Source organism: Epinephelus fuscoguttatus, linkage group LG22 (assembly GCF_011397635.1).
Source record: "Epinephelus fuscoguttatus linkage group LG22, E.fuscoguttatus.final_Chr_v1".
In the NCBI taxonomy this organism is placed as follows: Eukaryota; Metazoa; Chordata; class Actinopteri; order Perciformes; family Serranidae; genus Epinephelus; species Epinephelus fuscoguttatus.
Window position 1 is genome coordinate 3151108 of NC_064773.1, and position 22983 is coordinate 3174090.

The 22983-nt window shown below is 41.6% G+C and overlaps 1 protein-coding gene across 2 annotated transcripts; it reads right to left on the bottom strand.

The window, feature by feature from the left end:
- Positions 1–1489: 1489 nt before the first annotated feature.
- LOC125882591 (CCR4-NOT transcription complex subunit 2-like) lies at positions 1490–21621 on the bottom strand. Of its 2 annotated transcripts, none has more exons than XM_049566377.1 (15): positions 21421–21621; positions 19209–19340; positions 18413–18485; positions 17400–17547; positions 14367–14591; positions 11803–11882; positions 11540–11680; positions 11063–11193; positions 10687–10807; positions 10419–10575; positions 9975–10036; positions 9610–9659; positions 9348–9448; positions 8538–8682; positions 1490–6247 (listed from the first exon to the last, which is right to left on the bottom strand). In XM_049566377.1, the coding sequence occupies exons 2-15, from the start codon at positions 19326–19328 to the stop codon at positions 6161–6163; spliced, it is 1641 nt and encodes a 546-aa protein (XP_049422334.1). In that variant the 5' UTR covers positions 19329–19340; positions 21421–21621; the 3' UTR covers positions 1490–6160. The 2 variants fall into 2 exon arrangements, with proteins under 2 accessions (XP_049422334.1, XP_049422335.1); XM_049566378.1 differs by having other exon boundaries at positions 1492–6247; positions 11555–11680; positions 21421–21618.
- Between the last annotated feature and the right edge of the window lie 1362 nt (positions 21622–22983).

Here is a 22983-nt window from a genome sequence, read left to right on the forward strand (position 1 = left end):
CCCTCAGGTGGAGGTTGTGATGAGGATGTGACCAGTTTGTCAACTGCTCTTTCAAAATGTCCTGAATTAACTTTCAGTCTGAACCTAAACGCCAACATGAGCGAGGAAACCTGAGAGTGCATTGAAACAAAAAGAAAAGACAACGACAACTTGGAGCACTTTGATTCACTTCAAAGCTCCTGAACAGCCGGGTCACTCCACCGACACTCTCAAGATCAGAGTTTTGAATTTCTGACCATAAACAAATGTGGAATTTTGTATTTTATAGCATGAAGAATATGTTAGACCTGGAACAAAACACATTTTGCAAGCTTGGGCACCTTTTTTTACCCCTTATATCCAGACAGACAAATGAAAAACTCTAAAACATTTTTTAAATTTCATCAAAAATTGTTTTCCATGTATTTTATTGTGCGACGGGGTGGATGTGTCACGCTTGACAGAAAAATTTGCAGAAAAATACACCAAAAAATGATCTCATAAAAAAAATCAATACTCACCCTTGAATTTGTCTTCTTCAAATTCTTAAATGATGTAATTTTCTCTTCGCGATGTCACTTAAAGGAACAGTACAGTATTTTGGTCCAGAAAAAAATGGCATGACGGGGTGGACGTGAAACTTACGTACACACACATAAATCACGCTTCTTTAACCAAAATACCTTGTTTTTTGGTCATTGATCATAGATTTAGTTCATATTTATTGTTTCCTCACATGAATTTTAGAAATGGCCAGAACAGACATTAGAAAATGACTTCAGTGTGTTTTCTGCGCCTAGTTTCACTCTGAAGTCGTCGAAATCTGGTGTTTGGCGGTGACTTGCAGCTTCAGAAACCAACAAAAAAAGCCTTTAACACTGGCGGTATACACAGACGATTGCCGTTATAGTTTAATGGTGCCCAGCAGTGCCACGGGGAAACGCGGCGGGACGATGATGAAAGTTGGCGAAAGTCCGATTAGGGTGGGCAGGAAGTGTGATGGATGGGTGCAACAAGCACCGACTTTCACCCGAGAAAGTGGTGTTTGTGTCCCATAAAATTTTAAAGCCAAACCCTAACCCTATTTTCCTAAACCCAACGTGTTTTTTTGCTTAAACCCAACAATGTGTGTTTGCTGAAGGAAAAAAAAAAAAACTCCAATTTGTGGTGTTGTACCGACGAAATGCTTTTATTTTGAAAAACACTGTATGTAACAGGCTGAAGTTGACACGGCGTCCCAGAACGTCAACAACCAACACACCCAGGGTACCTTGGACGTCTTATGTGGACGTGGAAAGTCCATGACCAAACGTGGACATGTGATGAGGTCACAGTCAGAACATGTTGTGTGTTGTACCTGTGCTGTCGTGCAGTTACCAGGTGATTGTCTTCTTGAGAAGCGATGAAGACGAAAACAAGAACACAGGAATCTTCTGTGACGTCACTCCTGAAAAACAAAACTTTCATTTTGCACAATAACATAATAAAAACACCTCGGAGTCCTCCTTCAGTTTCATTACCAGAATATTTATTTTATTCTTTTTCCTATTAAAACACTAGCTGCCATATTTAATAAAACAGCCAAACTGGCCAAGTGCCTCAGTCCTCAATCCTCCAATCAAATCTTCTCAAAACAGGTCACATGGGTCTGTGGGCGTGTCCTTGGCTTTTTGCTGCTGCAGTGTGAACGAACTGGGCCCTGTAGTCACGGTCACGTCCTTGTTGTTGTTGTGGCTAAAAGGTGGTTGTTGGTGGTTGTCGAGCGTGGTCCCCTGTAAAACCGTCTCCATGGTGGTTTCCGTGGTAACGGGAAGTCTAGTATTGCATCATTTACTGGCGGCCAGCAAAGGGAGGGTCTCCTCATTTCAGGCAAATTTTTTGTTTTTCCTCTTTTTCTTAAAAATACTGCCTCGTATGTTTGTAGATTTATATTCCAATATATAATATACAAACATACATGTACATTGGTGCCTCCTGGAGGAATTTTAAAAATAATAAAAAGAAAAAAAATTGTGATATTTAGCCTAAATACTGGGACTTTTTTGCTAGACAATGTGTTTTTGTGGAGTGGCAATGATCCTTAAAGGAAAAGTGCAATTCTTGGGGAAATGTCATTCGCTTTCTTGCCAAGATTAGATGTTCAGACTGATAACACTCTCACGCATGGACATATTAGGAGACCCGGGGTCTCATTTATACAACAGTGCGTAGGATCCATACTGAAAATGTATGTATGAAAAAAAAGCCAAAAATGGCGTGCACCAAAAAATACTTGACAGTTTCTACAATCAGGCTTCCACCTCACCATCTGCATCGCTAATTTCCTGTATCCAAAATGTTCGTAAGCCTGGGTCAAAGTTTCCCCTATCAATACTGTTTTTATACATCACAACCTTTGCGAGGGAAGTGATGTGCGCCTCTTTCAGGCCTCATTTTGTAAGTATGCAGAGTTTATAAATGAGACCCCAGGATACAGCGTCGAACACGGGGCCTCGTTTATTCCTATGAAAGTTCCTCAGTGGCACATGAAGCCAAAATGGTTCAGCTACTGCGTATAAATAACCTGGACAAACGGTGCTACTTTTGCACTGTGCCGCCCACAGAGCAAACGCACTAGCGTCCAAGAGTTTCACTTCCGGCAGCCAAACAGCTAACTTCTGATTTAGCGTTCTGTTAGCTTGAATGGGGATACAATGACTTAGTTTTGTGGCTCTTCTAGGCTCTCCAAATCTTATCAGACCAAATGGATCAAATCTTGATAGTGAGACGGATCATTTCATGGGGGTTCTGATGCTCAAAAATGATCCACTAATCTACAGACGTGCCTTTCTATGGTAAAAAGTCTTTCTGGTCCGCAGTGCATCACATGACCGACCCTGGAAATTGCAGCATCATCGTTTGGCTGCTACGCAAGTTGGCTTTGAAGCCCGCTGAACTTCCTCTGTACAATAAATATGAAGCTGACGCTAGCAGACGGCTAAGTTAGCTTAGCATAAAGACTGTCCAAAGGTAACAAAATCCTCCTATCAGCACCTCTAAAGCTGAATGTTACCGTCTGTCTCATTTGTTAAATCTTTATAAAAATTGAACTGTAAAAATGAAGACTTGTCTTTAAACTAAGCTAAGCTAAGCTAAGCTAAGCTAACGTCTCCTGGCTGTAGCTTCATATTCTTAACGTACAGAAATGAGAGTTGAGCCAATCTGAACATTAACCCCGGACAAGAAAGCAAACAAATGCATTTCTCAAAACTTTTCCCTTAAAGATCCAGAGAGAGGTCACTCCAGCCGTCTGATTGGTTTGAACTGTTGCCGGGCGGAAAATAAACAATAAAAGTGGGCAGTGAAATAAAAGTACAACTTAAATATTAAAATGTGAAGGAACAGAAGGGTCCTTCACTGGCAGAGGGAGGGAGCTGTAATGCCGGGATAAAAAATAAAACGAACATGAAACAGAACATGGTGAAAACTGGAGGAGAGCTGCGTCAGTGTGAACGGGATGTGCCAACGTTTTTAATTTTAGTCTGGTACTTTAATCCACCAAACTGTGGACTAACGTCAGGAAAATAATCCACATTTCTTTCTATTACTCTGATAATTTGTGGCCATTGTGTTGTTTAATTTTGAAGAGTAAGTCTGGTGTTATTCTGTTTTTCTTGTCATTTAATCCCATGTGCAGAGCGTCAGATTTTTGATTCTTCTTTGTGTATCTACAGCCTGATATATCTTCCTCCTCTGTGCCATTAAAAACACATCAGTGAGCCACACTGTTACACTGGGGGACGTTCCTTCATGAACACACACTGTAGTTTATATTGACTCAGTCCCACATATATCGTCCTGCTGCGACAAATTTTAAAATTAAAATTAAAATAAATACTGAGTCCATGCAGTCGTATTCTCTTAAGACAAGTAAAAGAAATGTGTTGGTGCAGTTAAGAATATTTCTACTTCTTTCTGATATTAATGAATTAATTTAAAGTATTTTCAAAATACTGTTTCACTCCTACTTCTCAAGCAGCAACCAGACTTTTTCTATTTTGTTTTTAAACTAATTTCTACAAAGATTTTGGCTGGAACCAGACAGAAATTCTAACCTAACCTGAGGGTTGTGTCTGACTCAGAATCAGTCGAATCAGATTTGACTGTTCAATAAGAATATTCGACTATTTGTTCCTTCTTTTCCATATCGAGTTTTGGAGTTTGAACAGGGTTTGGCGAGATGTTCGGGATTACAGTGGCGTTAAAACAAGACACGTTTGCGCTCTGAGCTAATGTGCGCTAACTACACTAATGATGGATCGCAAATGTGCAACGACATTTCTTGCAGACACGAGATATGAAACAAAAGCCAGAGACTGTATCGTATGAAGCTGCTGTGAGCTTCAAATTCACCACTTCCTAGCAGAAGGCAGGACGTTAGCCTCTCTAGCGTGAAGGCACGACGCACTCACTCAGCAGGTTAATCTGAGAAAAAAAAACATTCCCAGAAGTAAACCTCGTGCTCTACTTGAAGACTCTCAGTTGACTGAGGTGTCGACAACTGATGATTCAAATCTTCTGCTTTAAGGGAGCAGCACAACCACCAATTCAACTTGTCCTAAAATGGGCAAGTTACAGAGAGTTAGCGCACTTGCATCAAAACAATTACGTCTCGTATTGATGACATCGTCCTTTTCAGGGGCCGTCAGGATGCACTAGCGTCTACGCTACAAAAGACGTGTGGTCAAATGTGACCCAGCCCATGTCAGCAAGTGGTTTCAGTGATCCAATCACAGCGTGACTTGGTGGTGATTTACAGTTCTGTACAGTCATATTTTTTGAGTATTTTCAAAAATCATGTTTCAAACTCTAGAGAAGCAGTCAGATTGTTTCTTGTCTTAAAACGCAGACACTAATTGTCTTTTTTAAAATTTCTTTTCTGGGAAGATTTCTTTTGGAAACACGGAAATTCAGACTTGTTTCGACTTTTTTTGATTGCAAAAATATCCACAATTCATTTCATGCTTCTGTAATGTGAAGATTTGCCTCTTTTCTTTGTTTTATATCACAGTAAAGTGAATTTCTTTGGGTTTTACTGGACATAATTAGATATTAATGCTGTCAACTTTGGCTTTGGGAAAACTAATTAATTCTAAATTATTTTCTATTTTTTTTTTTTTTAGCCAAAATGATGAATTAATTAATTGGGAAATTCTGCAGAAGGTGTAGCCGTGTATGATTTAATCATAGAAATAAACGAGAATCGTTGGCTAAAAAGTACAGTGGCGAGTTGATTTAGTAATGACAGATCTGCACATGGGATTTGTTGACTTTAAGAGGAAATACAGAATATTGTCAGATTTCTTTTTAGGAGGTGAATAAATAAAATCTGAAACACATCCCACTCAGAGTGACTTTCAGAGTGCCTGGCTGCTAAACTTCACTTCATTAAATTAAAAACAGAAAAAAGGAAGCGTATGCTGCTTGACGTGTCGCCACATAACATCAACAAACCAAAAAAGATATTTTTTCTTCTTTTATTATGAAATAGTGCTACAATGTACATTGCATTTCCTCTCCTGACTCTCCGCTGTCTGCTGATGTATGTGTGTGTGTATGTGTTTGTGTATGTGTGTTGTTGATTTGTAATGCTGCTGGAGAATCCTGGTAAAAATAAAGATAAATATTTTCCTGCCAAAGATCAGAGAGGTGTGACACAGTGTGAAATAATTATCCACCTGACGGGTGATTGTGTTTAAAATCTGGTTCTTCTTAAAAGCTTCTCTAGACAAAAATAGTCGATTCTTAAGACTGAATAGAAACATGGATCACATGATCAGATGGACAGTTATTTACAGTGCGTGTGTCGGTGTGTGTTGTAACTGTGCTGTCTGTTGACATTACGTCTGTGCTCCACATAACAGACCAACCAAACCAAACTCATGGAGGAGGGGTGGGAAATAAAAAAAACAAAAACAGAAAATGAGGTAAAGAACAAACAGAAATCAGAAGAGTTAAAATGATAAAGTCTGTTCAGAGACGTGTTTTTGGGACAGCAGGAGACAGGACGTCCTCTCCCGTCCCGAGTCCTTATTGGCCAGATTCACTTTGAGTGTGTGGAGGTGGAAAAACCTAGAGGGGTGGTGACTGACGAGCCAGGAGGGCCAATGGCAGGCAGGCAGGCAGGAGGAGGTAGAGCCAATCAGAAGGCCTGCTGGGCAGGATTGTAGTTGAATGTGGAGGGAACGTGAGGTCGCTCTTCTAGTTTGTCATACTCCAGATGAAACTCCTGAAAACAAAGAGACACAAAGTCAGGCTCTGGAACAATCTGCTCGAGGAAATCAGGTCGGCCGAGTCAGTGATCTCTTTTAAATCTCCTCTGCATCCCTGACGCATTAAAATCAGAGAGGATGCAGTAAACTCACTATCAGTGCCTACAGTGGACGCACTTTATTCCCTTTGTTGAAATCATAGAAACAGAGGTGTCACGTGACTTTATTTACTTTGGAAATATTTCTTCATTCATTCATTTTCTGTAACCACTTATCCTGGAACAGGGTCATGGAGCCTATCCCAGCTGACACTGGGTGAGAGGCGGGGTTCACCCTGGACAGGTCGCCAGACTATCACAGGGCTGACACACAGAGACAGACAACCATTCACACTCACATTCACACCTATGGACAATTAGAGTCACCAATTAACCTGCATGTCTTTGGACTGTGGGAGGAAGCTGCGTGCTCCGCCGTCCGTCAACACCCACCGGCTGCGATTGTGGTGCGGAGCGGTGCAACTCTGCCGGACAGTGGGAGTCACGAGAACCCACGAGATCTCACAAATTCACGCATAATCGCATGATATAACAAGATGTAGTTTCTATAAACAGAACCACAAAACCAGAAGAGTAGTAGGAAGACATCTGGGTGCACCTCCATGATTAACATCTCCTCGTCCATGGTGTCAACGGGGTGAAATGACGTCTGAAAACCTCTGACCTGTTGACTTCAGGCCTGTCTCTGCCCATTATGACATTCTCAAGGTGTACTGCAGGGAAATATGATCCGCCGTGAACACTGTATTTTAGTTTGAAAATTAACCGGATGTTTTATTTTGTTTCTGTGCACGACTTCCTGCCCCGCACGATCTGCTCTGTGCTGAATTGCTGCGTTGTGCTCTGGCGTCCGGCAAAAACTAGAAGTCCTGCGTATCTGCGGTTGTGACGGAGCTGGAACGCAGCACAGCCACAGCTGGTGGAAGCACACTCATTGACTAGAATTGAAACATATTGGCTCCGCTGCCGTTCCGGAGCACAGACGCAATGCACTCTTATCTGGTGGAATTTGGGGGTAAGACTGCGTGCTGTGATCCCCAGCTCTCTGAAGAGTCGTGCTTTGAGGCGAAAGTGTCTGAGGTGCAACACAGGGGTCCTCTAGAGCCACCAGCAGAAAATAACCTTGTATTCTTGGGTTCATTGAATGTACCTGATTCACGAATATGTAGGATATTATTTCAAATGTTTCTGTCATCTTACATCACTTCTGTGACAGCAGATGCTGTATCTACTCATGTCAGCGATAACCTGATGGTGCGTTACCATCCAAATATACCAAATATTCTTTTTTACCAGCGCAACAGCAGACGAGATTTTGTTTTGTTCTCAGTCTCACTGAGTGAAAGGAAACGTAAAACCTTTTTCAGAATGAAAGACAAAGAGCATATTTTTTTAAAATGTTTAACTTTTAGATTTATACAGGAGCTTATTCAAATGTCTATAGATGATCACTGTGTCGCTGATTTCTGTGCTCTCTTTGATCAACTCAAAATGTGACATTTGAATAATGTTTTAAGAGACTGTAAATAAAGATAAATATACAGTCTGGGATTTTGTTAATAAAGTGTTCAGGTTTAGGAATCTTTTTGTTTTGATTTAACTTTAGATAGATTATTAACATACATGAAAATAACCATAATTGTGACCATGAAATATCAAACATGAGTGTAACACTAACTCCAGTATTCAATGTGATTAATCAAAGTCCTTAATGTATGTTTAATTGACCAGGACTGTTTTGATGAGAATGATTTATATTGCATCAAAAGTTCAAATTAATTTATTTTTCTGTTAATATTTCAAGCCTGGACAGAAAAAAAATCCTTCATATGAGCTTGTAAATAGTTAACTTAATCATAAAACAGCTTTATATATAAATACAAAGCATCACAAATTGGCCATAGTCTTAATTAGTCAGCTTTGATAATCAGTTAATTGTTTAATGTCACTTCTTTAAAGCAGACATGGAAAACATCTGATAGTTCCAGCTTCAGAAATGTGAGAAGTTGCTGCTTTTATTGTCGTAAAATGAAAGTAAATGGACTATCTTTGAGTTTTGGACTGTGGGTAGAATTTTTTTTTTTTTTTTTTTAGTTTTTTCAAGCCAAAAAATTAAACAAAGAATGGAAAAAATTAATCAGTTATTAAAATAATTGTTAGCTGCATCTCTACTTATATATAAAAGAATTTCGGTATCATCATGTTAGTAAAGCTGTATTTCAGGGACAGGTATCAAACAGGTTTTTACCTTGGCCACTTTTCTCCAGTTGAGGCAGTCAAAGAAGTAGTAGGTCCCTCTCTCGTAGGCGTTGGTCTTCAGCGTGGGCTCCATACCCGGAGCCCGAGTGATCCAAACTCGCTCCTCTTTATGGTACCTCCAGTCCCTGTTAAACCTGGACACACACACACACACACACACACACACACACACACATTACATAACAGTTGGCTCTTACTTCTGACTGCTCTACTGCTGTAATTAATTTAAGCCCACCAGAGGAAATGAAAATAATAAATCATGGCCAATAACAGGTTTACAGCCACACAGTCCACATCCAGTGACTCAGACTAGAATTTAAAGGACAAGCTTTGGGAAAGACTCTTATCTTAAAATGCAAAATGTGTCATGAGATGACCACCAAAAGCAAATGTGAGACCTGTTGACCATAATTCAATTAAAAAATACGTATTAGAGCTCCGAGTCTTGTCCATTTTGTCGCAGGTAGAAAATATGACTGAGCCAAACATTTAAATCCAAGCACACACATACAAACTAATTTTCACAAGGTAAAGCTGTTTTACACACAGTATGTGTTTGCTTGGGAAAATTCACCTGTACATTAACATCACCTACTAACAAGAATCTGTGATTATGTGCACAAAACTGTAGTGTAGTTCCTCTTTTAATGTCTTCTTTTAATTAAAATGGAAGGAAAAATATGTTCCTAAAATAATAGATGCAAAGTGAAGTTATAAGAAACAGAAATCCTCTTTAATTTTACCCATTTAATCTAATTTGTCGAGCAGTTTGCCACAATGTGTGAGTGAGTGTTCTTACAGTTCTACTGCAGCCAGGAGTTGTAGTAAGTCTCCTCCATTCATATAGTAGAGATAAAACAGCAGATCTTCACCATACCGAGACAACTTGATAGCTGCTAACTGGAGACATGAAAAGAAAGGAAGGAAACAGATCAACATGTTATAACGATTTTAATTAAATTGAGACATCTAAGGCCTATTTAATGGAAGAAATAAAGGACATTTATTAACTAAGATGCCCAGACATTAAAATATAGCATCACTTAAACAAAAGTTCATACCTTATCCCTTATGTGGATGTTGGTTAAATACTCTGAGGGGACGTGGAAGTCTGCAGGAAGGCGAGGCAAAATGAGCTGAAAGCACTTTAACACCTGAACATACTCTTCTTCTACACCACAATTTATCAAGGAAATGACTAGTTCAATACGATCCTCTGAGTGCCCGTATATAAAGCTGCATATCAGTGCCTTATAGAGCACTTTTGGCTAAACCTCTGACATCCAGCAGATATAGAGTAACATGATAATCTCATTAGAGTTGTGTTTGCTTCCACCAGATAAATTTAAGTTGAATAATCCCTCCATAAATTTTCAGAATACACCCAAAATAAATCACACATTTGGTGTCTGGAGCGTAAACTCACCTATGTCCTGCGGTCGACACGGAGCCGACGCCCACGGAGACGCAAACTTAGGATAGAGATTCCTGAGACACGAAGAAAAGAGTAACACAATCAGAGAAGCAAAGTTTAAACCAGAGGAGACAATATTGATCAAACTGAATTATGCTGCAGCCTGGGCCACAGTCTAATGTTTCTGAATGTTTAAGTCTATTTATTACAAATGCACAACTTTATATGACCGATGAGAACTTTCCAAAACATCGACAAAATAAAAAAAAGCCTCTGCACACGGGTAACTAGTTCTCAATATTCCTTTAATTCTGCAAGGACTGCCACTTAGTATTTGCAGGTCTGAATTAAATTCGAAGATGCTGTTGGTCAGCTGATCCTAGGTCTGTGTTGGCCTGTTATCCTCACGACTCTAAACTGTGTACATGTGCGTGCGTGCGTATGTGTTTGTCATACTCAGGTGAGTTGAGGTTGAGGCCGAGCGTGGTGAGGTCAGAGCCCAGTGCCAGATGGACCATGCCGGGGTCCGTCTCTGCTGCCCGGATGAACGTCAGCAAGCCGATCATCCCAAACTGGTCCGTTACCATGCCGATTGGGATGTTGGTCACACGCCCTGGAACACAAAGACGACACATGAGGGTGATTTAGACTGAAACTGGTCTTCATATTCGCCAGAGTTATTATTTCTGTGCGGATGCATCGTGATCTACTGCGTGTGTCTCACCGTCAGGAAGCACCTGGATCCCTTTCTTCTGCTGGTTGTTGTTGCTAGGTGCAGAGCTCTTGTCGCCGGGGAACTTTGGACCATCTGAGTTAGTGGTGGGCTTTCCTGATGAGTTCAGATTCTGATTGGACAAAAATGGAGGGGAAAAACAGTCCGAAAAAAAGGGAGGAGTCAGGACGTGAGAGCACTGCATAAGTAAGGAAAGGACACCGTGATGAAAACAGGAAGTCGGCATTTAAAACACAGGAACACTGGACAGCAGAGATCAACAACAACAACAAGAAATCAGGACAGAAAAAAGTGAACAATAGCAGAAAAGATAAAATAAGGAAATGGACAGAATGATTAAGTTAAGGATAAGACACAGGGATCTTACCGTTTTGCTGTCTTCGTTGGTACTGGTGGGGTCTTTTGTTTGGTAGTTGGGCCCAGGGAGAGCTGGGAAATCTTCATTATGGATGGAGAAGTCCTGCGACTGCTCACTGGACGGCTTTGTTACCATGCCAACTGTAAATATGAAGGGGAGAGTAGTTAGCCATTGTGGCATACTAATTGTCTGTTAATCGACTAATGGATTAACAAACTGCCTCAGCTCTGGTTGTGTACTCTGCGTATGTACGGTCATAAGAAAACAAGAATATATGTACGCATCTTGTGACTAGTCTGGTTGGTGTGTAACTCTGACATCTATCAGCCACAATGACTGTAGAGCCAAAAACTCGTTTTAGAAACTGAGCACTGGCTTCGTAAATAAACTAAAACAATTAAACATTTACCTGACTGGAATCGCTGTGTGTAAATGAATTGCAGAGCATTTCTTGTCTTTTATGTTATGTTATAAAAACATACATACACAGGTGTCTCTCACCGTAAGGAGCCCGACCGGCCAGCGGGTTGAGCAGCGGGGTTGGATTCGAGCCTCCGTCCCTCCGACTCCTGTCTGCTAACGCTGGGAAGTCTGACAGGTCTAACCCCGTCACATTCTCACTGCCGTCTGGAAACAAACACAGAAAAATAAAAGTTAACTCACAAATATATTTGAGCATCTTGACAGTGTTTAAAAAATCAACAACTGTTTTTACAAAAGTCTTAAACCTCTACAAAGAAACTAAGTACCTGTGCCATTGAATATGTTGTTGGATAGGGAGTTGTTCATGTTGTAGCCTGGATTCCTGTTCACACCAAACCCTGACATACTGACACACAAACAGAGAAACACATTGGCCTGAGTCATATTACATGATTACTGAGCTTTGTTATGGTACAACATGGTCAAGGCTTTTTGTTAGCCATGCTAGCTGCATGTCTCCAGAGATGTCGGCCGGTCAATCCACCACTTTGATCCAGACTGAAATATCTCAGAAACTATTCGGATGGCGTGCAGTGAAAGTGGGTACACATGAAAACATTATATCTGCTAAACATCTGCTTATTAACATGCTGATGTTAGCATTTAGCAATTTAAACATTATCTTCTTCATCTACTTCCAGCTGAAGTGACGTTACTCCCACAGACGTGATGAAAAACCAGAACCCTCCAGAGGTTTACCATGCTTGCAGATGCCAGTAGAGCTAAGTTTGGCACAGGTAACTATGGTTACTGTGAACTTTGCACGTCCTGCACAAAACTGTACAGCCTATTCTGAAACAGCTATATTATTCATGATATGTTATCGTACTTTTTAAAAGCATCTTTGCATTTTCAAATGTACATTTTTGTTCTATATTTAGGTTCTTGAGTGGTTATTTTCATTCCTCTTAATATGTTTATTGTATGTTTCATGTATGCACCGAAAACTAAAGTTAAGTCCTTGTAAGTGAAAATCTATTTGTCAAAAAATCCTTGTCTGATTCTGACTCTAACCAGCAAGGACACTCTCAGGAAGTGGTTTAGTAATTACAGTTCAGTATGTTCCATAAGATGCTTGTTAATGTGTATTTACACAAAAAATAATAAACATAATGAAGGCAGATGCTTCCACACAGGTTCACTGTATGGTACTACTAAGCAGTTAACATCCACTCATGCTCTGTGACATGTATAAAATGATTTGGCACCAGATCTCATCCCAACTGAACAACAATGGGAGATTTTGGACCAACGTATCAAGCAGGATTTATACTTCTGCGTCAACGTAGAGCCTACGCCATCGCCTGACATGCACCTCCCCAGAAATGTAACTACACGTTGCAGTGACGCAGACCTCCTGTCTGTCTCTGTGAGCTGAAACCATTTCCCTCAGTGGAAACAAAACTTTGATTTACTTTAATTTCACAGATAAGAAACAATAAATTGTGAAGACAATAAAGCCTCCACTAAAATAGCATTTTAAGTCTTGTGTGTGATTTATCCTGGTTTCATATGAGCAGAGGAAATTTCTGCTAGTTGCTAGGCTAATTTATTCAATGTAAAATGCCATAGGCTTGTGCTAATAATGTTAGCATGTTGTATTTGTTTGGAAAACGTGTTTAGTATAAGACAGTTGTTTTGTCAGTGAACCTTGTGAGCTGTAATGGAGCCGAATTTTGTAACGTTACCTTTGTTAAATGTTGCTGTTGTTCCTGGCTTCATATGAGAAGAGGAAGAGTCTGCTAGTCGCTAGGCTAATTTATACGATGTGAAATGCCATAGGCTTGTGCTAATAACGTTAGCATGTTGTATTTGTGGGGAAAATGTGTCCAGATAAAGACAAGTGTTTGTCTGTGAATGCTGCGAGTTATAGTGAAGCTGATTGTGTTTGAAATTGTCTCTATTAAGCCATGTTTAATGTGTGTTTAATGTGTGTTTAATGTGTGTTTTGAGTCAACTAAACTTTGCAACACGTCACAGAAACCTCTGCAGCTGACTAGTGTTTTGGGGGTGTAACTGCAGAGTGACAGAGACACACCACTGCACAAGTATGCTCATTAACGGCCTAGGCACTGCACAGAGCTGATGCACAAGTATAAATCCACCTTACGACAGCGCTCTCCACCACCATCATCTAAACACCAAACGAGGGAATATCTTTTGGAAGAATGAAGTTCATCTCTCCAGTAGAGCTCCACAGACTTGTAGGAGCACCAAAGCCGTTCTGGCAGCACATGGTGGCCTAACACTTTATTAAGACAGTTTATGTTGTTTGTTCCTTCAATTTGTCACCTGTCTGTATACTATAACTCATCCCCCAACAGTCTGCAACCACACACAAAAAAATCAGAACTAATATTACAATCTACTGCAGGTAGGAGAACAATGCCCCTGATCTTTGAATCTTTTTTGCTTTTACCGCCCTTTTTTTAGGCAAAAGTGCCAAAAATTTAGTGCCGTCAGCTTCTCAAACTTGACTACACATTGGCCTCTTCACTCTTCTATGTCAAGAAACTGAATATCTTTAAGTTTTGGACTGTTGGTCTGACCAAACAAGAAACTTAAAGATGTCAGTTTGGATTCTAGTAAACTATGATGCAAATTTTTCACTATTTTGTAGATTAAATGACGAATTAAATAAGAATGAAAACATCATCAGATTAATCAGTAATACAAATAAATGCTAGCTGCCGCCCTACAGTGAGTGGGAGTAAGAGCTTGTTCTGCTCCTTTACAAAAAACTAAATATATAAATCTAAATGGTGAATGACAAAATGGTGTAAAACTGTTCAGATTTACATCTGAACCTGTGCATCATGCAGAAAGTTACCTGTTAATGGTGAAAGGCTGCCGTGCTTGCTGCTGTTTGGGCATGCCGATGATGCTGGGTGACGACCGGCTGGGACTCCCCATACTGCTGCTCCTCCCTCCTCCTACACCGCCACCACCTCCCCTCTCCACTCCAACCCCTCCCATCCCACCCGTCTGCCCCGTCGGACCCCCCACCTGCTGGCTGTGGTTCAGCACGCTTCGGCTGCTCATTGGCAGAATCCCCCTGCAGAGAGAACGACACACAAACACAGGAAAAACAACATAAGGTTAAAGGTGGCGGAGGTGGTTTTGTGGTTCCAAGTTTGCAGAGAGAAAGAGGAACATGAGCAGCTGGAACTGAAAGTGGGCCATGGAGGTTACGTGGTACGTGTCTGACTGAACGTTCGGACTGAGAAGACGGTTTACTGGTGAGATAATGAAATATGATCCAGGAAGTCCAGTTTGAGATATTTAACCATAGGTCTGACAGTTTATCAGCCGCCCAAACTCAGTTTATAACACAGAGGTTTAAAATACTAAAAGCTCTGACATATTGTTTTGAATCTACTGACAGCTGCGGTTTTGATCTGGTTTCATGGACGGGCACTCTGTTCCATTCATACTACAGTTTGGGCGGCAGTAGCTCAGTCCATAGGGACTTGGGTTGGGAACCGGAGGGTCGTCTGTTCGAGTCCCCATCCGGACCAAAATATGGAGCGTGGACTGGTGGCTGGAGAGGTGCCAGTTCACCTCCTGGGCACTGCCAAGGTGCCCTCGAGCAAGGCACCGAACCCCCCAACCGCTCGGGGCGCCGCTCACTCTGAGATCTCTCCACTTTGTGCATGTATAGGTCCTGTTTGTGCATGTGTGTGTCTTTCAGACCTGTGTGTAATTGACAAGCAAGAGTGAAAACATTGAATTTCCCCTCAGGGGGATTAATAAAGGAAATAAACTTAAACTTTAAGGTCTGTTCTTGTCTGGCGTTCTACGCATACATATTTCCTGTTCCTCATTCCATTCCAGTTGGTGGCGGTTATTCACCACAGAACGCAGGACATAAATAATAACAGGCTCTGAATTCGAGACAACACCTGACAAAGCTGTGAAACAGAGGTGCAAAAACAGCATGCTAGCTCCAACAAATTAAGGATTTGAGATTTATAGTTATAAGATTCAGTGTTTCTGTTAATGGAGGTTGGACGCAGCGCCGCTCTCCTCACAACAACGGTCAGCTAAGTCAGTTAACCCTCTGCCTCGTCAGCTTGAGCTAACACAGCACCAGTAGCTGATATCCAACACCCAGCCGTTAAATGCTCCCAGCAAACCCACACTGACACGGTTTGACTCTGTTGTTAAACCAGTTAATAACCAGGGCCAATGGCTATCATAAATAAGTCCGGAAAGTTTTCATAGTGACATTCACTTTATCCTCTGTCCTGCTGATTGTCATATGAACTGTAAAAAATACACTGTTCTCCTTACAAAGTAATTTCCCAGTAACACAGGGATTATGGAAAAAGATGAAATGAGCTTCTAATGGAAGTCTGTGAGAATTCATGTAGTGAAGAGCTAAAACATTCGGATACAAAAGATTATGGTGGACACAGAAGTGTCAAAAATGTATATAAACTTTAAATAATAAAATAATAATGATACACAATCTTAACATAACACTTTTCATACACAAAATGCAGCTCAAAGTGCTTTACCAATTCGAAAAGAAATAAGCAGACAATGTAAACAACTGATAAAATATTAAAATACATTTAAAAAGAGGAGCAGCAACAAAAGACATTATCATAACTGCTTTCACCTTCATCTCAATAACTGTCATCCTCTAAGATCGACCAGCAGTAACCATAATCGATAAAGTAATAACAGATATTAGGAAAAATGGAGGCTAAAAATGTGAGTTTTAAGTTTACCCATTTAGGTATGATTAATAATCTTCGACACATGATGTGTAAAGTACAGATTAGGTCAAGACATTTATTGTTTATTTCCTAACATCAAACTTTGTTTAGACTGTAAATAACCTGTGAATTAGTTTCAGTTAAATTTGTGTCTTCACATGTGAACTCTCAGAATCAGTCGGAGAAGTAAAGGCCCTGACACACCAAGCCGACGGTTGGCCGTCGACCAAAGTCGGGCCGTCAGTGAGCGTCTGTCGCCCTACTTTTTGCGGTGTGTCCCACATTGTCTCCGATTGGCTGTTCAGGTTTTATTTCCTCGCCCCTGTAGCGAGTGAATCTGCCTGTAGTGAAACCGGGGCTAACCAGTGCTTCCTCCTCAGGCTCCACTTCACTCAGCTGCCCCACAGACCCGCTGCTTCTTCCCACTTTAACCTGAATAACAAACCGGAGCTAGCTGGGAGCGGCTAGCGGAGCATTAGCCGCAGCATGACCAGAGGGAAGCACAGCCAGTTAGCCTCCGCTAGTCCCTGAGCTAGCCCCGGCTCTCCGTTTGGATCCAACCGGAGCACCGAGCCCTGGTTTGTTATTCAGGTTAAAGTGGGAAGAAGCAGCGGGTTTATCGGGCAGCTGAGTGAAGTGGAGCCTGCGGAGGAAACACCGGGACCGTCTGGATGTAATAGTCCGTGGAGGTGCTGCGGTGCTCGGCTGCACAGATAGGAAACCCCTCGGCTGACAGGATGTACCACTCTCTCACTCCGCTCTCTCTCACGCAGGCGCAGAACGTATGTGCTACTTGGCCGTCGGATGTAGTTCGTGTAGTGTGTTCAAATGCAAGTGACACAGGGCGACGTGAGGCGACGTAGACGATGCAACAGTTGGCTTTCGTTACCACTAGTTCTTTGATGTCGGTTTGGTGTGCCCGCACCTTAAAGATGACGAGACGCAGATCAGACTGTGATGTTTTCTTCTGTCTAAAATGTCCGCACATTTTACAGCTTTTGGATTAAATCAATTCAGACGTCTAAAATAAACAAGTCATTATGTTTTACACAGCCACAGACACATACCAGGATTCACTTTCAGCCAGTGAGTGTACTCGTGTGTGTGAGTGTGTGTGTGTGTGTGTGTGTGTGTTGTACCTGCTCGGCGAGGGTGGCGTGTGCATCGTGCCAGTGTTTGGTGTACTGGCATGACTGGGGAGCTGGCTGGCAGACTGGTTCAACCCACTTCGACTTAACTGAGGCGTTGCGCTGCTGTTCATACCACGCATGGGAAACCCCAAAGCACCTGCAACCAGAGAGAAAACATGTTTATTCATAAGAAACTTTCTGATTCTGTCTGTCTTTGACACTAACACCACTGTCTGTTCAAAATAAATGGAAACAAAACGTATCATCACGCAGTTATTTTTTCTTGAAGCATGACTCCTAACTGTGTCAACTGAAATGAGACCACTGTGTACCATTACACCCTGATGATATCTATATCTCTCATCCCATGGAGACAAAAAGAACTGTGACTGCTGAGAGTAAAGACAACAAGAAGCAAGTTGACGGACTCAGTTAACTACCACATGTCAAAAATACACATCTAGCAAAGAAATCTCAGCGGCAAACTTTCTGCACACAGCAACTTTTTATCGCAGTGAAAGAATTAATGAAATACACTTTGCACTATTGCTCTGAATCACAAAGTAAATAATAACCCTTTTTACCACCAAAATGTGTACACTGTTTTTTTTAAACACGAGCAAACACACTATAAATAGGCTATAGATTGCTTTCCCATTGTCAGTGACCTGAACTATATACACACACAACGAGTATGCCTTTCTGTTTTTTTTCCCAGCACATTACATGCAACGTCATGGACGGGCCAGAAAACAGGTCAGTAGTCACGAGAAAGCAACATGGACGCTAGTGAAAATGTTAGTGGTCACTTCTTTTTGTATACATATCTTACTCGTTCAGTCTTTCTTTTGAACTGAGTGCAGACTAACTTGGAGTGATGTGTGAGCGCTGCTTGGGCAGAGAAATCTTGCTCGATTTAAAACCTCATGTCAACTATAAATTGAGCTTTACAATGCTTATCAATGGGAAAAGAAATAACTGGTGTGTGTGTGTGTGTGTGTGTGTGTTAGGGTTCTTCTTACTCTGTGGGCCATATAAACTGGCTCCTAGCTGTGACAGTTGACCCGTTGAGGAAGCAGAGGAAGATGCCAGCATCTGAAGACAGAGCAAACACAAACACATTCTTTAACTCTCCTGACAACATCATTGATTATTAACTATAAACAGAATAAATAAACCTTAAAGAGCCCATCTACATGAATGTATGACAGTCTGGAGAAGTTCCTTGCTGGCATGAAAAGAGGCAGCACAGTGGGGTGAAAATGGTTTTAAAATATTCAATATTAGTGTTGATACAATACTTGAGTATTGAAAAACATTATTTCCCTCCCTTACTTTGAGAAACATACACTTATTTTCATAAAAACTGTTTTATCAATGTAATAAAGGAAGTCAAACATCTTAAATGTGTCTATAAACAAGTAGAAGTGAAAGAGCTTTGAAACAATGGGGTTCAAAGTGACAAGAGTCGGAAGAATAAAGAGAAATATGATAGAAACTAAGTGGAAATTAAAAAAAAAAGACAGATGGCTGCTCAAGGGTTGACACAAGATCCAATGATTTAATAGTATTTTTTACTCTCTAAGGCTCTGATCACTGTCAGAGGATGCCCACCCTGCAGAACAACCAGACACCTATATTTCAACCTGTATTATTGCTGTGCATCACATCACAGAGTAAAGTCGCAGACTCGCTTTGCAACAACTTTCCCCTGCACAAATATCTTGGTACTTTAGTGTGAAACTAAAATGAAAAAACAGAATAGTTGCAGTCCTAAAGAAGCTTTGAAGAAGAAGAAGAATTCAACAGACAACTTACGTCTTTGTCAGGGCGGTGTGGAGGGAACATGGACTGTTGGGTGTAGTAGAGGCTGGAGTCATCCGCGTAGTCGCTCTCTACCCCTCCCTCCATAAACTTCTTCCGGTTAGCACCAAACATACCTCGTGTCACCTGAGAAACCAGACACGGGAAATGGTCAGATGGACTGACAGACCACAGTCTGCAGTGATATGACGCATCTCCTTCCTGTCACACCTGCAGTGTGTCACCAAAGCTCAGATTCATGACATGAAATCCTTTTAAGATGCTGTTAATAAAACTTCAGCTGTTATTGGAGCAACTGCTGAACTCTGCATGCACATCACCCAATAAATGCTTTAGTCTTTTAACATCTTCACATGCTGTACTTATTTTTTAAACCTGAAACATGCATGTCTGAGTCTACAAAAAAGGGCAGATATTATGCTCAGATTGTCTCACAGAAATTAAGTGTTGCCGTCCCACAGTCAAGCTAAGCAAGGATTTTTTTTTTGTAGATGTATTCTCGCTTTAGTTTCATGTTGGATGCACGTCCCAAATGTGGTTGGATATCTTTTGGTGCTCAGATAATTCACCTTTTTTCAGTGCAGAAAGTGTGTTATTAATTTTGGAGGGGTGCACACCAAGGCTTTCAGGAGCCCGTGTCAGCAGTGATTACTCCTAACCCCTTTGCACTAAAACTTTACAATTATGTTTGCACAACGAGAGAATATAATTGTAAGTTTCAAGTGGAGCTAGAGCTGCAGATTCAGGTCTTATTTGAACAACACTGAAAACAAATTCACCAGAAACATGAGACATTTGAGAGCAAATAAACAAAGAGGCAGATACAACCTGCGTTTGTGTGAAAGTAGCACCACATACCTCCTGCAGATGCCAAAATTGACCCAATTTATCTAGTTACATGTGCGTGTTTTCTGTCTTTCTTAGTCTTCTATCATATTAAAAGCCTTACAGAGGGGTTGGACTGTTACTTGGATAAAACATCTAATGTAAGAAGTTCAACTTAGGCTCTGGAAACACGACTTTCACTATTTTCTGGGGATTTTTAGATCAAACTGCTAAACGACAAAGCAATTTCCAGACTAATTAATGATGAATAACCAACAGGAAATATGTTACTGATGAAGACGTCTCAAGTCTTTGTCATTCATAAATGATCTGTAGGTAAAGAGTGTTCATTTCCACCCTGCAATGTGTGAAAGACTGAGTCAATTTGCACATTATAAACACCTGCAGAGGGATCTCACCTCAAATCACAATATAAAGGACTTAGTTACCTGCTGGTGGTGTAAGCACATAGACCCAGAGCCGTGTTTTAACACTGATCTCTCAGGATTACTTTTGTTTACTACAGCAGGTTAGCAGTAGCCAACGGTGTAGCATCGATACCCAGTGAACAACGGCTCCTTTAGCTCCTGCACGCTTATAATATTCAGTAAAGTGTGCGTTATTATGTGTTTCAGGTTAGAAACCAAGCTGAACCCTGTGCTACTAGCCGAGTAGTTTGCAAGCTTCACTGTTCTTGTTTCAAAGCAACGTTAAACGCGCAGCAGTGTCGCAAAAGGCTAGCTACTGTTAGCCGTGTGAGCTAATACTGTCTGTGTTAATAACATTAATTCCACCATTAACACAAGCCGCTAGTTTATACACTGCACACATAAACCGGCTTATTCTGGTGTTAGTTATGTTTGTGGTTTCCAAATAAATAACACCTATTAGCTGGCGTTACCTTGTTAGCTGTAAAGTGTGTCAGGAGCTACGTGCTAGCCGAGCAGTGCATGTAAGCTAACAGCTAAGTCTATAGAAATACATGGGGACGCTAGCGTGGGAGCTAACGCTAACGGCTAAGCGAGCTACTCGGCTATAAACGCCAGTACCTTCACAGTTGTAAACACTTACACCACTTTATGGTAAACCGGGAACGTCGGTCTACATACGGTTGTGCAAACAGGCCACCGTTAAAGGGGACATTAGTGGGCAAGTGTGTTTTTGTTCAGGTTTGGGCCTACTGTGTCTCCGTCCGTTAGTTCCCCCAAAACAACAACAAAAAGCAACTAAACCGGACTGCCGGGTTTACAGCCGCGTTTTCCGCCTCTCTCCACGGCCTGATTCCGTGATAACTCCCACAGGAGCGGTGTTTTTGATTTAATGGGGTTTTGGTGCGCCTTTGCTGAGAAAATAAATTATACGAATAAAAGAAGGATCTTACCGCATCAATCTTTCTTCCCCGCTACAATCCAAGATGGCCGTCATCTCTTCGCCAATCAGCGAGGATGCTGGGAAGCCTTTCGCCTCTGACCCCTGGGCCTCCACCACTCTACTCTACTCTACTCTACTCTATTGTATAAACCCCCGAGGCTCTACCACTCTACTCTACTGTACTCTACTCTATTGTATAAACCCCCAAGGCTCTGCCACTCTACTCTACTCTACTCTACTCTCTACTCTACTGTATAAACCCCCGAGGCTCCACCACTCTACTCTACTCTACTCTACTTGTATAAACCCCCGAGGCTCTGCCACTCTACTCTACTCTACTCTCTACTCTACTGTACAAACCCCTGAGGCTCTACCACTCTACTCTACTCTACTCTACTCTACTCTACTCTCTACTCTACTGTATAAACCCCCGAGGCTCTACCACTCTACTCTACTCTCTAATCTACTCTACTCTACTCTCCTCTACTCTATTGTATAAACCCCCGAGGCTCTACCACTCTACTCTACTCTACTCTACTCTCTACTCTACTGTATAAACCTCTGAGGCTCTACCACTCTACTCTACTCTACCCTACTCTACTCTACTCTACTGTATAAACCCCCGAGGCTCCACCACTCTACTCTACTCTCTAATCTACTCTACTCTACTCTACTTGTATAAACCCCCGAGGCTCTGCCACTCTACTCTACTCTACTCTCTACTCTACTGTACAAACCCCTGAGGCTCTACCACTCTACTCTACTCTACTCTACTCTACTCTACTCTCTACTCTACTGTATAAACCCCCGAGGCTCTGCCACTCTACTCTACTCTCTAATCTACTCTACTCTACTCTCTACTCTACTGTATAAACCCCCGAGGCTCTGCCACTCTACTCTACTCTCTACTCTACTCTACTCTACTCTATTGTATAAACCCCCGAGGCTCTACCACTCTACTCTACTCTACTCTACTCTCTACTCTACTGTATAAACCCCCGAGGCTCTACCACTCTACTCTACTCTACTCTACTCTACTGTATAAACCCCTGAGGCTCTACCACTCTACTCTACTCTACTCTACTCTACTCTACTCTACTCTACTGTATAAACCCCCGAGGCTCTACCACTCTACTCTACTCTACTCTACTCTACTCTACTGTGTAAACCCCTGAGACTCCACCACTCTACTCTGTACCATACTCTACTATAATTGTACTTACCTGTCTGACCCCTGAGACCCCATCACTCTCCTCTGTACTCTACTGTATTCTACCGTACTCTACAATCACACTTCTGAGTTCTATTACTCTACTGTACTGTCTTACTGACCCCTGAGCCTCTATCACTCAATTCTACATGTACCATACTGAACTCTGTTGTACTCTACCATCTAACTTCTGGGTCACCATCACTCCACTCTGCTCCCACTTCCACTTCCAATTGCACCTCTACTCCCACTCCTACTCTACTCTGCTCCCACTCCCACTCCTACTCCTACTCCCTCTTCCACTCCCACTCCCACTTCCAATTGCACCTCTACTCCCACTCCTACTCTACTCTGCTCCCACTC